We start from the raw sequence: 12,503 nt of genomic DNA on the forward strand, positions 1-12,503 counted from the left end.
GCACTTACTTGGACTGCTGCAGGCAGTGGAGCCGGAACGTGACGCTCCCTGTCGTCTCTGTGCGGAAGCCAAAGCGGCTCAGGCACTCTCCCTGTGGGGAAAGCACAAGTCAGAGCAGCCCTTGTCTGCAGTCACTAGTGCCAGGCTGACCACCAGGGAGAGGGAGCATGGCCCCTGCAAGAGGGGTAGCGACAGGGTAGGTGCATGGAGTCTCCTTTCCCTGCAGCAGGTCACAAGCACTAAGGTCAGACACCCCTGTGTGGTGCTGAGAAGGGCACAGAGTTCCAGGCCATGCTGGGGCAGGGCTCACTGCTTAGGGCTCCTGATTCCAGCCTCCTACTGAGTCCACCTTGTTTGTTCCCCCACAAACTGCTGTGAGTCTCCAGAGCACATGGGCATCCTGCCTGCCTCTCCCCACAATGAGTCCCATCTCCAGGGAGCAAGCTCAGCTACAGCACAGCTCCATTTCTCAAGGGGAATTGCACCTGCTTTTCTACACATGCAAGGGAGTTTAGTGCTGGTGAAAGGAAAGATGCAGGATCAACAGCCACTCTGCAGAGAGCAAGCCCAGAACATGCCAGGGCAGTGCAAGCCTCCTACAGACATCCCATGGTAATGTGCCCAGGCCCTGGAAAGCAAAGTTCAGTCTCTGTGGCCCATTTGATCCTGTTCAGACAACCAACGAAGAGGCTCATGATGGTTCTGGCAATGCCCACTGGCAGCAGGCTGGAATCTGGTCCAAGTAGCCCCAAGGGTTTCCTGTGAGAGGAGCAGAATCTGACTCAGAGTGAGTGGCACAAGCCTCGAAGCTGAACTCACCTTGAAGGTTCCCGGCACCCTGATGTAGGTCATGTCCTCCAATTCAGGGGACCCACCAATGAAAAACCTCCTCAGCTCAGAGACCGTCCCCAGCTCAATGGGTCGCCAGGTGGGGGCTGTCAGGGTGTGGAACCCTGTTCCAGGAGGATGAGGCCAGTTAGAAAGGTATGTCCACAAACCCGTTGAAAAATCACAGGGGAGGAAGGTAGGTAGGAAGGACTGACGTCCACTGATTCCCTCCCCCCCACAAACAGGCTGGAATAGATCATGTGAGACAGACCTCCCCATCCTGCTCTCACACAGCTAACAATGGAAATACCACATGTGACAGAGCCTACCCTTGCCCCCCCACGCACACACAGCTAACAATGGAGATACCATAGGCACTTAATAACTCAGGCCCCTCAGACCAAGCCAAGCTTTGCATTTTCCTGACTAGAACAGTTATATTTCCCTGTTCAACATGAGGGAAATGACCTGTGTTTCTGTAGGGCCTTCTGCCCATGGGCCTCAGTGGCAAACAGCCCCCTGTGGGGTAGGGAAGGGTAACTCCCCTCGTATGGAGGGCGGGGATGGTGAGTAATAGAAGTATTTTATCAGGGCTGGCTGCCTGATGTTACCAAGGGAACAGCCAGGCAAAACAAAGGTCACCTCTGCCTCTTGCTCCCCAGCAGCAGCACTGAACGCCCACGTGACTCCTTCTCACTGTTTCAGAGAAGGCCCACTGTGCCCCCTCAATGCATAGTAGGGGAAATCCTTTCCCAGTGCCTGATGATCAGCTGAGCCCCAGGCCCAGGAGGAGCTGGCCATCTGGGGAGGCTTTACCTGGAGCTGCTGGCAGCACCACAGAGCCGTAACCTTCAACACGATGCCTCTGCCAATAATCCAGCGAAAGAATCTCAAAATAGATCACAGGCCACTGCGGAAGAGAGCCTAAAAGGAGGGACAGCAATGTCATAAATGAGCCAACGAGAGCTCTGCTGGCCACAGAGAACTGAGCACTCAGGACCTCGCTAGCAGAAATGTCCTATCCCTGCATATTCCCTGGCATGGGAAGCGACTGTTCGCCAGATGCCCCAGGTCCATGCGGCATGGGGAGAATGTTTGCCAGATACAAAATTTTGCTCCTCTCTGGGTGAGGGAGAACCTAGATGCAGGGCTGTCTGCATCAGGCTGTGCAGTGCCTACGGTGTAATGCCCCTGGCAGATTCTGGCAAACAAGGCTTGAGCAGCAAGGGACTCACCTTCTGACTCATCCTCTTGGGTGAAAAACATCTCCAGAGTAAAGGGGTAGGAGAAGTATGCCACATTGTCCTGGGAATGGGGAACAAGAATAAGATGAGAGGGCAGAGATCAGACCCTGGGCAGGGTCACCAGCATCATGCAGCACATGGCAAGGGCTTGAGAGAACCAGCTGTGCGGGATGAGGATCCTGCTGGGGATTGACCCCGGCCAAGATCAGTCATAAAGAGGGCATTCAATGTGCTCCCAGCACTGGAAAATCCCCAAGATAATGCCAGGCCTGAGACCTCTATCCCACTGAGCTGTATGAGGGACCCCCGTAACACCCCTCACTGTAACACTCCACACACGGAGCCAGAGTGGGCACACGGAGTTCCTCGCAAGCGGTAGGAAGCCCCATCAGCCTACAAAACCACACCATCAAAAAGTGCCCTATTTTGCCCCTTACCCTGCCCAGGGTCTTGGTGGCACAGGTCTGCGTCACCCCAGAGAGCTGCTGGAACGCTGGGCTCGACCAACCTGGCAGAAGAAGAGGAGGCCATGAGGGGAATGACTAGTGCTGTAAGAAAGCAGCGTGGGCTGTCCTGGAGCAGCCGAGAGGAGTGTTAGTCCTTTCCCACTGAGCTCCCCTTAGGCACTTTGTTGCCCTCTCACCTTTCCAGCTGTGTCTCCTGGGAGAGCCCCCAAATTGGGAACTTCGGCGCCAACTTAACTCAGATTTAAGAGATCAAACTTACTTAAATCTGACCTGAAAACAGAATGTAGGCAAGGCCTGTATCCCCAGAGAGACAGACAGCCACCTGGGCTATAATCCCATAGAGAGGAGGGACATGGGCTATAGCCTCACAGAGACAAAAAGCCAAGGGTTTAAAACAGGGTAAGACGAACTAACCCACTAACACTGACCAAAGCCTGCTGGGCAGGCTGCAGAGTGATGCAGCACAAAGCTGAGAGCATCCTGCACACACAACTCCAACCTACAGCGACCCTAGGGCCAGTGGCCTGCCTCTCTCAGCCTCAGGAAAGCAGGATTGATGGCTCAGTGTTATTGCAGCACATGGAAACTGGACACCACCAGGCAGCGAGATCTGAGTGGGGCCCAGGGCTGAAGGGGAAGAGGTGTCAAGCTCTGCTCTCTACAGTTTGCTCAGGAGGGGGCTCAGGGAGCCTACAGGACCACAACACTACAAAGGGAAGAGTAAGGGTAATCCACTGATCAGCGTGTGTTACACGTCCTTGTGAACCAGGGACACCTTGGTGCTGACTGGCCAAGAGCATAAGGGGTGCATGGGGTTTTAAAGGGTTCACCTGAGTCTGACATCTGTATAATAGCTAGCTAAATGGAGGCATGTTAACTCTTTACTGAGAGCCTGTAGCCTACTGGTCATCATAATCACTGTAAAATGTTTGTAAGGATGTTATTTAAAAAGCTATGCGTCTATACTGAAAACTATGCTTTTAAGATATGTAAGTTAAGCAGGTCACCACAAGAGAATAAAACAATTCTGGTCAGGCAGGGGGTAGTACACACATATCTCCCTGGCTGTTCATTGTGCATCTAACAGCATAAGTCTATTTTCACACAGAGTCACCTGCTAATCAAGTTTGTGAAGTCAAGAGATCACAACCTACAGGATGGAACACATAGCAGCAGGGTGTCCTGTTTACGATTAAGATCAAAGAAACAGTCTGGTACATCAGGACAGTTCAGAGAGACACACGGTATCCTTCACTGAGCAGACAAGCTGAGAGTGTGACTTTTTTTTAAGAAAAAGGGATCACAGCCTGCCTGGCTGAAAAATGCTGATGAGCAACGCAAAGACATGACAGTACCTAGTTAAGTAAGTCTAGGTTCCAGAATGTGTGTTGTGATTTTATTTTACTTCTAACCATTTCTTTCTAATATTTCTACTTGCTATCACTTAAATCTCTACACTTTGTTAAATAAACTTTTACTTGTTTTCACTATACTCATATCGAAGTGCTGTGCATTAAATAGAGCAGTGAACTGAAGGGAAACTGGTAAACTACTGTGTACTGCTTCTTTGGGAACACCAGATCTGTGAATCCTGAGAGTGTCCAGGACTAGGGGCTGGTCACTCCAGGGGAATGCTTGGAGGAGTTGGGGGTTGCTAACCTGGAGAGAGACAGCAGGAGGGGACTGCTTGTATTGGGAAGCTGTCCCCCAGCAGGCACAGATAAGGCTTCTTCACACTAAAGTTAGGTGGTAGTGAGCTGCCTCACAACCACGGGTACCCCCAGATGCATCAAGCTTGGCTCAAGCCATAGAGACTCATGCTCTGAAGGTGTCTGGTTCAATCCCTGGTGCCAACCAAGATGGTGGCCAACACATTGCTTGCTTGCTTGCTTGCTGCTATGCTTGCTTTTAGGAAGGACTGATCTGCTGGACCCTATAGCAGAGCAGAGTTCCTAATGCTGCGGTGTGGCAGGGACACTGGCTCAGGAACCAGACCACGGCTACTCACGGCTGGGCAGCTCCAGGAAGTAATGAACATAGAGACGGTCATACTCGTAGCCCTGGGCTGAAACTGAGAAGAAAAGACAATGACAATGGTGTCTCCTAACCACAGCCCAAGCCCTCCAGAAACCCTCGTTTGCACAGGCTGGGACAGTCCCATAAGAGGGTTCCCGAAGGTCCCAGTAAGGAGAGGAGATTACTGCGGATGGTGGGGACGAGCCAGGGTCTTCTCAAAGGGGCCTTCCTTGTGTGACTGCAACACCCCTCCCCACCAGCAGCATACTAGCCTTGGAGGTTCTATGCGAAGTTCTGTTCTTTGCTATGGTCTCCATTACTGCCGTTGCACACCTATATGGCTAAAGGCACCCTCCAATATGCAAACACTGCTCCTGGGATTAGTCAGCAGAGATGTGGGGCACTGGCAGGGAATCAGCTCACATCCTTCCCAGCAGACAAAGCACTTCTGACCTAGACTGAACTATTGACCTGAGTCTCCAGATCTCTGCTGAGTGCAGGGCCCTACATGGCAGCATGCTGCCCCCTTACCAGAGTGAGAATCTATAATAGGCACTCACCTATCTCTCCATTCACAAACAGCCGAAGTGCACCAGGGAGAGTCTATGACAGAGAGAACACAGGCAGAATGGTGAGAAGCAGCTCAGCAATAGCTGATTGATCACTGTGCGCTCGCTTCCCTAGAGAGCCCTGCCCTAAGCCAGAGCATCACTGCAGGACACTTCATAGTCACTTACACTAAAAGCCCCAGCCAGGGGATTCTCTCTGCCGGTCATAGGGAGACAAGACTCCCTGGGGGAATGTCCTGGCTTCCCACAGGATCCAGCCAAGATTTCCAAAAGCGACCAGCCAATCTGAGTGCCCACCTCAACTTTCCTTGGAGAGTTCAACCCTCTCTAAAACCAGGCCCCTTACAGCACTTCAAGCTGGTCACAGTCACTAGCACTCAGGAAATCCTTGCTCTCGTCCCTTCCACTCAAGCCTGCCTGTAAAAACGAGCCAGAAGTTTTGCTGAAGCAGAGAAAACATTTGGTTCCCGCTCAGCTCGAACACGTGCCACCCACCTGGGGCTGAGACCAAGCAGAAGAGATTCCAAAAAAAATGAGCAATAAACATGAGACTGAAAATAGGGGCTTTCAATAGAACACCCTGGGCTCTAGCTGAGCCTTCCACAGCTCTGAGAACGCAATGGCAGCTGATTCCCAGAACAAAGTGGTGTTCCTTTTGTCTCACAGAACCTAATTCCAAGGCCTACAAAGAGTTCAGTCCCACAGAGACTACAACTCTCAGCAGGCAGTGGGGCATTTGGATCCTGGCAGCTCTGTCTTGGACTAAGGCATGCTGGACTGGTATTCTCTACAGGCCAAGTATCCATATAAAAGGTAAGGGCTGCTACAATCAACTCTACTTCATGCAAGTCAGCAGACAGAGATCACAGCGCTGCGAGTTGCCAGCATGCTGCCCAAGCCAAGCAATCTTTGGATGCCCTGGCACAATGGCATCCATGCTAAGATCAGGAGAAAATTCAGATACAACGTCTGTGCCCCTTCAGCCATAGCTGTAACCAAGGACATGTCTACACTAGAAATGTAAGTCGACCTATGTTAAATCAACTTACAGCCACCGCAGTAATGACTGTGGTGGTTCATGTCCACACTACCCTCCTTCTGTTGGTGGTGCGTGTCCTCACCAGGAGCACTTCTCACCGATCTAAGAGGGGCAGTGTGGGGGGCTGAGAACCTGGGCTCTCAGCTTCCCACTGGGAGCCCAGCTGCCCACAGGGCTTCCAGCCCCCTGCCAGCTGTCCCCTCACCCACTCTCAGCTCCCTGCTCCCCCCGGGAGCCCAGCTGCCCCCCACCCGCTCTGGATTCCCTGCTCCCGGCTGTCTGGACTCTCGGTTCTGTGCTCCCTGCCGGGAGCCTGGCTGCCAGATGCTCAGGCTCTCAGCTCTATGCTCCCCGCCTTGAGACCAAGTGTCTGCCATCCTCCCAGTGGGGAGCCTCAGTACAGTGGGGACCAGGGAGCCGGGACCCCAAGAGCAGCCCGGCTCCAAGCAGGGAGCCTGAGCAGCAGCCCAACAGAGAGGGTGGAGCCCGGAGGCATCCGGGCTATAGTTGGAGCCCCCTACCCACCCTGAGGTGACAGCCTGGCTTTCTTGTCAATTTCACGGCTCCAGCATGACACAAAAATGACAGTCAACAGCCAATGTAAGTAACTCGCAGTGTCTATATGCAAAAAGAAAAGGAGTACTTGTAGCACCTTAGAGACTAACAAATTTATTTGAGCATAAGCTTTCCTGAGCTACAGCTCACTTCATCGGATGCATTCAATGGAAAATACAGTGAATGCATCCGATGAAGTGAGCTGTAGCTCAGGAAAGCTTATGCTCAAATAAATTTGTTAGTCTCTAAGGTGCCACAAGTACTCCTTTTCTTTTTGTGAATACAGACTAACACGGCTGCTACTCTGAAAAGTGTCTATATGGACACTGTGTTTCCCTAACAACAGCAACAAAAGCCCTATGCCTTTCGTGGAGATGGAGTTATTATGTCAGTGTACTATAGGGCACTTACATCAGTGGAAGCAAGGCTGTAGTGTGTACACTGAAATAATTAGATCAACGTAAGCTGCCTTAATTGACCTAACTCTGTAGGGTAGACCAGGGCCAAGACTGCCCCATGAGACTTGGAGTCACCATTCTCCAAAGGCAATTTATTAACAATTCTGGCCTCAGGTCACTGATTAATTCATATTCTTACCACATCTGTTACTCACCATCTCAAAGTCTGAGCCAACAAGGCCATTGAGATATTCCTTGTGCCGACTATACAACTAAAGAAAAACAGTGGATTAGAAAAAGTCCATCATGCAGCAATCATTTCAACTTCCAAACACGTTACAGAGAACAGCCCCAAACTAGGAGACGTATGAGAAACACGGCACGAGACAACCAGGACCCAGATAAAGAAAAACAGATAAAGAAGCCAGTGCTGCAGAAGTATCTGAAAGGGTGACAGAGTTCCTCGGTTGGGTGCAGCCCATGTGGGAACAAGTGACAGGGTGAAGACACCTACAACAATCCAGTGTTTTTAGGGACCTGGGAAATCAGCTAGAGATGGGCTGGACGTATGAACTTCTCCGCTTTCTGGTGCCTGACAATAGAGTCCATCTGACTCAAGTGCTGATGGTGTGGAAAGGAGTTTCAGATTCTTGGCAGATCGGAATCCCCCCTGCAGTGAGATTGCCTCTTGAATTACAGTCTCTCTACATTAGCAGATAGGGTACCAACCCCTATGCTTAAACAGCAAGGCTGATGATTAGGCAGGCTACAAATTAGGTGGGGAAAAGGGAAAGCAGCAAGCAACTAGGAGCAGCAAATGGGGGAGTTTTGTGCTCAGACTTTTGGGAAACTGGAAGATTACTACATCTCTGCTACCATTTGGAAACAGAGACTATGACACACACGTACATACATTTTTACCTGCTTTAACCTCTCAATAACTCTCATTTTTTCTTAGCTAATAAACTTAAGTTAGTTTACTAAAGAATTGGCTACCAGCATTGTTTTTGGTGTAGGATACAAATCAACATGGGTGAGTGAGTGGTCTCTTGGGACTGGGAGTAACCTGGAATATTTGTGATTTTTTTGTGTAAGTGACCATCTATCACATAGTCCAGCTTGCCTGGGTGGCAAGATAGACTGGAGGGTCTATGGGGACTGTCTGTGACTCCATTATAAAACTACGGTGGTATTTTAGGAATGCACATTTTGTACGGAGTTGGTGAAATCTAATTATGGAACATACCCCCTACTTTTGACAGTTTGTCCTGAGGTAGGCACTCATGGTAACGAGCCTCCAGACAGCGTGACAAGGGGGACGGAACAGCTTCCATATGAGGAGAAATTAAAAAGACTGGGACTGTTCATATTGGAAAAGAGACAACTAAGGGGGGAATATGACAGATGCCTATAAAATCATGAGTGGTGTGGAGAACGTGAATAAGGAAGTGTTATTTACCCCTTTATATAACACAAGAACCAGGGGTAACTCAATGAATTAGTAGTGAGCAGGTTTAAAATAAATAGAAGGAAGTCCTTCACACAACGCACAGTCAACCTGTATAACTCATTGCCAGTGGATGATGTGAAGGCCAAAAGTATAACTGGGTTCAAAAAAGTTCAAGATAAATTGCTGGTGGACAGGTTCAACAATGGCTATTAGCCAAGATGATCAGGGATACAACACCTGACTCCAGGTGTCCCTAAATCTCCCAGAAGCTGGGACTGGACAACAGGGGATGAATATTGCCCTGTTCTGTTCATTTCCTCTGAAGCATCCGGCTCTGGCCACTGTCGGAAGACAGGATACTGGGCTAGAAGGACAATTGGTCTGATCCAGTATGGCCATTCTTGTTAATATTTACTGTACTTCCATGATAATCCAGAAGGGGGAGTTAACCTGAAACTGAAAGTTAAGAATAAGAGTTCAAAATGAAACATTCATGCACTTAAACATCTTACACACACATGCAAGGAGCACAAAAACTCTGCAAATGGAAAGAATGACCCAACACTTATATGAGACTGGTGCATGGAAGAGGGCTAATTTAGCTGGATAAGAGGTTGAGGAAAGCAGCAGGAAGAGCTGGTAAAGGTTACATCAGCTGCCTAGAGTGCAGGAACACGTCCACCATTTATAACTCTAGTTTGCAATCTGCGTGTTTTCTTAGCTCCTGAGTTACTACTGGACCCCAAGACAGCAGCAGTCCCCAGAGGGTGTCCCCATCTGTGCTCTGCTAGAAAAACATCCTTTCCCTCCAGATACATGACTCTACTACTGTCCAGGCCTTACTCCCCTCCAGACTGGGCTGAGGCAATGGGCTCCACAGCAAGACCATTCAGAAAATGAAGCTAGTGCAAAATGTGCCGGCCTGCTTATCAAGCTGTGTCAGAGCACATGAGAGCTGTGCTTCGAGGCCTTCTGTAGGCATCTCAGTGGAACTCAGGGTGCTGGAATTAGCCTAGCTTAAGATCCGGCTACCTGAGAGACCAGCTGTCAGTGTGATGCGGCAGAGTTACAGTCAGTGAGGGGCTTGATCTGGAGCTGCCTCCATTTAAACAGGAGGGAGCTAGAGGCAGGGCGTTTTCTGGGAAGGTCTCTCCACTTCAGAAACAGTTTGTGATGGGATCAGTCTCTTGAGCTGAGTCCCCAAGGGCCTTAGTCAAAGCTGATCCTTACATCTCTGAACATGCGCTGCTCCCGCTCCTCCTCCTCTCGCTGCGCCTGGGCTGAGGCATTCTCAATGGTGTATCTCCACAGCTCCCGCTTCTCGCCATCCAGCTCAATCCTGCACATCCCCAGAGCACCAGGGGCAAGATTCAGAGCAGGACAGGCAGTGCCCACAGCCGCGATACCACCCCTAAGGCTGAGGTGATGGCTCCAGGAGCAGCCAGGCCCCACCACGCGCACTCTGGGGGCTTGCCCAGCAAGGGATCATTAAAGAAACCCCCAGGATGTCCCTGCTCCTACATTTCCTACATGCCCATGGGGGTGACTGCCTGCTCGAGAGGCTCAGCAGATCCCACGACGTATCAGAGAGGAGCATGCTATGACCCTGCCTGAGGAGTTCCGGAGCCCATGCTTCCCAGTCTACGTGCTAGGCTTCAGGGTCCCCCATTCCACAGTATATAAGGTAACCCTGGGAAAAGTGATTTCAGCCCCTCTGCACCAATCCCACCTGCAGCACTAGCCCCACACTGCCTTGCTCACCTGTAAGCACCTTTAGTGCCCGTGAAATCAGGCTTCACTGTAATCACCCCATTGCCATCCACCTTGACTGTGCAAAGAACGTGTTCGTACTCCCTGCGGCCGAGCCTGAGGGGAGAGACCATAAAACAGACACCCAGTCTTAACAGAGTCCATGCGCACCGGCTGCCAGTGGACTTATGGCCCTGCCTGTGGACGTGGGGGATGGGAAACAAACCCAGTCATACCCCCACTGATCAGAATAAGAAGGTTGGGGTGGGGGGACAGTACAACGCTTCCCACTGAGATAAGGGATAGAAGGCAACAGCAGCTGGAATTGCTGATGATCTCGGAATTCCCCTCCTGGGACTGGTGCCAAGGGATTGTGGTTTCATAAGGGAGTGGGAGAGCACAGGTTTTCCATCCAGGACACCAGATTACTCCGAGTCTTTACTTACATCCCATATGGTCCCAAGTCTCCCATGATGTACATGGTCTGAACAGGGGTGTTGATGACGTGGTTATTCTTAATAAATTCTTCTGACGGCTCCCAGGTGATGACTCGGGACTTCAGAACACTTCCTTCCCTGCCAAGGAAGCCACAGCACAGTATTATCCATGCTCTTCAAGATGCCAGGTACATAATCCCACAACGCCAGTGCAATACAGTGCCAACACAGAAGATAACATGCATGGTGGGATCCACACGCTGGGGCACCAGAGCAAGGAGCTACAATCCCAGGCTCCAGAAGCCAGACCCTTGGGGGCACCCATGCTGAAATCCACACCGCCAGCTCCCCCGGGCAGGGGTACTCAAACTCCCCAGGCACCGGTGCTGGCAATCTTGCATTAGTGAGTTCTGAGGCGGGGCTTAAGTGAGCTCTGAGCTCTTCTCTGCACTTACGTTGGCCTGTGGTCCTGCCTTCTCCTCCTTAAATTGGCCATCCTCTCTGCCAGGAACGAAGGCACCTCCTGCTCTGAGCTGGTCACTTTCTGACAGTGCTGGAAGAGAGGGCAGGGAGTGGAACTATTACAGTTATAGACAGAGCCTCTCCTTCCCCTTGGAAAGGCCAGGGCATTCACACCACAAGAGATTTCTCCTTCCCCTTTCCTAGCTGCAGGCAGACCTGACTTCAGTCCTGGAACAGGCACATACATGTGTCCACAGCCACACATGCACACAAAGCACCCTTCTCAGTTGATCCAGAGTCAAAGTGAATGTGGGAAGGCCTTCGACTGGCTCCCCTCTTAGGGGAGAGCCCAGTTCCTGATCTGAGCCATAAAAGTGCTATCGATCCATCCTCCATTCTTTGAACAGGGCACACTTAAGACTCTACGTGTTATGGCAGCGGCCATTATAACAGGGAACAAACAGTGGAGTTTGGACTCTTGACAGCTTCCTCTAGACTTTCAACGTGCATCTTTCTGAAAGGCCCAGAACTCAGCCTGGAGTTGGGACAGTGGCTGGAGGTGTCTTGCGTGAAAATGTATTATGCCCTTGAGCTGGCCTCTCAGAGTCCTCATCTTCAGTTCCTTGAGCCCACCACCTGGTAACGTATCCCTCTTTCCTAAAGACTGAAGACCTGGCCATGTGGAGAGCTACCACTGCACAGACAGCAGCAGCTTAGGCACAACTAAGAGCAGGTACCTCCTCCAGGTTGGTGAATCGGTCATGGTCCGTGTAAGTGAAGATGCGGTAGTTCTTCCGGCCTCCTGACTTCTCCAGCTTCAGTATCTCCTGGTGGTACTGCCGGTCCAAGGGGGTCTGACAGGCTGACTCATGTTGGTACAGATCCACCTCAAACTGAGAACAGCACAGAGAAAGTATAAGGGCTGCTTTGGCATAAAACATATCGCAGAGATCAGAGACACAAAGGGCCTTTAGGCTGGGATTCTTAAAGGATCCTCAGGGAGCTAAGTTCCTTTTAAAATCCCAACCTCCAGCCTTACTTCCAACCTAGTCAGAGATTCATAGAACGCAAGGCCAGAAGGGCCTACTGGGATCACCTGGCCTGATCTCCTGCACAACACAGGCCAGAGATCTTCTCCAAATAATTTCTGTTTGAACTAGAGCATACCTAGTCCATCCCTCAGGGGCTGACATGACTTTAATAGATTCCTAGATTCTAAGACCAGAAGGGACTGTCTATTCTGACCTCCTGTGTAACACAGGCCAGAGACTTGCCTCACAGTACTTCCT

General features: G+C 50.8%; 1 protein-coding gene across 6 annotated transcripts in view; it reads right to left on the reverse strand.

The window, feature by feature from the left end:
* MKS1 (MKS transition zone complex subunit 1) overlaps positions 1 to 12,503 on the reverse strand; it is a 40,251-nt gene that overhangs the window by 7,098 nt on the left and 20,650 nt on the right. For 3 of the 6 annotated variants that reach the window (XM_043530916.1, XM_037880372.2, XM_037880374.2), the window contains exons 4-17: positions 11,952 to 12,107; positions 11,208 to 11,305; positions 10,762 to 10,890; positions 10,328 to 10,432; positions 9,797 to 9,905; positions 9,017 to 9,022; positions 7,332 to 7,388; positions 5,116 to 5,158; positions 4,548 to 4,610; positions 2,510 to 2,580; positions 2,064 to 2,133; positions 1,645 to 1,752; positions 820 to 953; positions 9 to 91 (exon numbers count right to left, since the gene is read on the reverse strand). In XM_043530916.1, coding sequence (XP_043386851.1) covers positions 9 to 91; positions 820 to 953; positions 1,645 to 1,752; positions 2,064 to 2,133; positions 2,510 to 2,580; positions 4,548 to 4,610; positions 5,116 to 5,158; positions 7,332 to 7,388; positions 9,017 to 9,022; positions 9,797 to 9,905; positions 10,328 to 10,432; positions 10,762 to 10,890; positions 11,208 to 11,305; positions 11,952 to 12,107 — 1,232 coding nt within the window. The remainder of the gene's footprint in view (positions 1 to 8; positions 92 to 819; positions 954 to 1,644; positions 1,753 to 2,063; positions 2,134 to 2,509; positions 2,581 to 4,547; positions 4,611 to 5,115; positions 5,159 to 7,331; positions 7,389 to 9,016; positions 9,023 to 9,796; positions 9,906 to 10,327; positions 10,433 to 10,761; positions 10,891 to 11,207; positions 11,306 to 11,951; positions 12,108 to 12,503) is intronic. The other 3 variants (XM_037880375.2, XM_037880373.2, XM_043530917.1) reach the window with 1 other exon arrangement.

This window comes from Chelonia mydas, chromosome 17, assembly GCF_015237465.2.
Source record: "Chelonia mydas isolate rCheMyd1 chromosome 17, rCheMyd1.pri.v2, whole genome shotgun sequence".
NCBI classification, from domain to species: Eukaryota; Metazoa; Chordata; order Testudines; family Cheloniidae; genus Chelonia; species Chelonia mydas.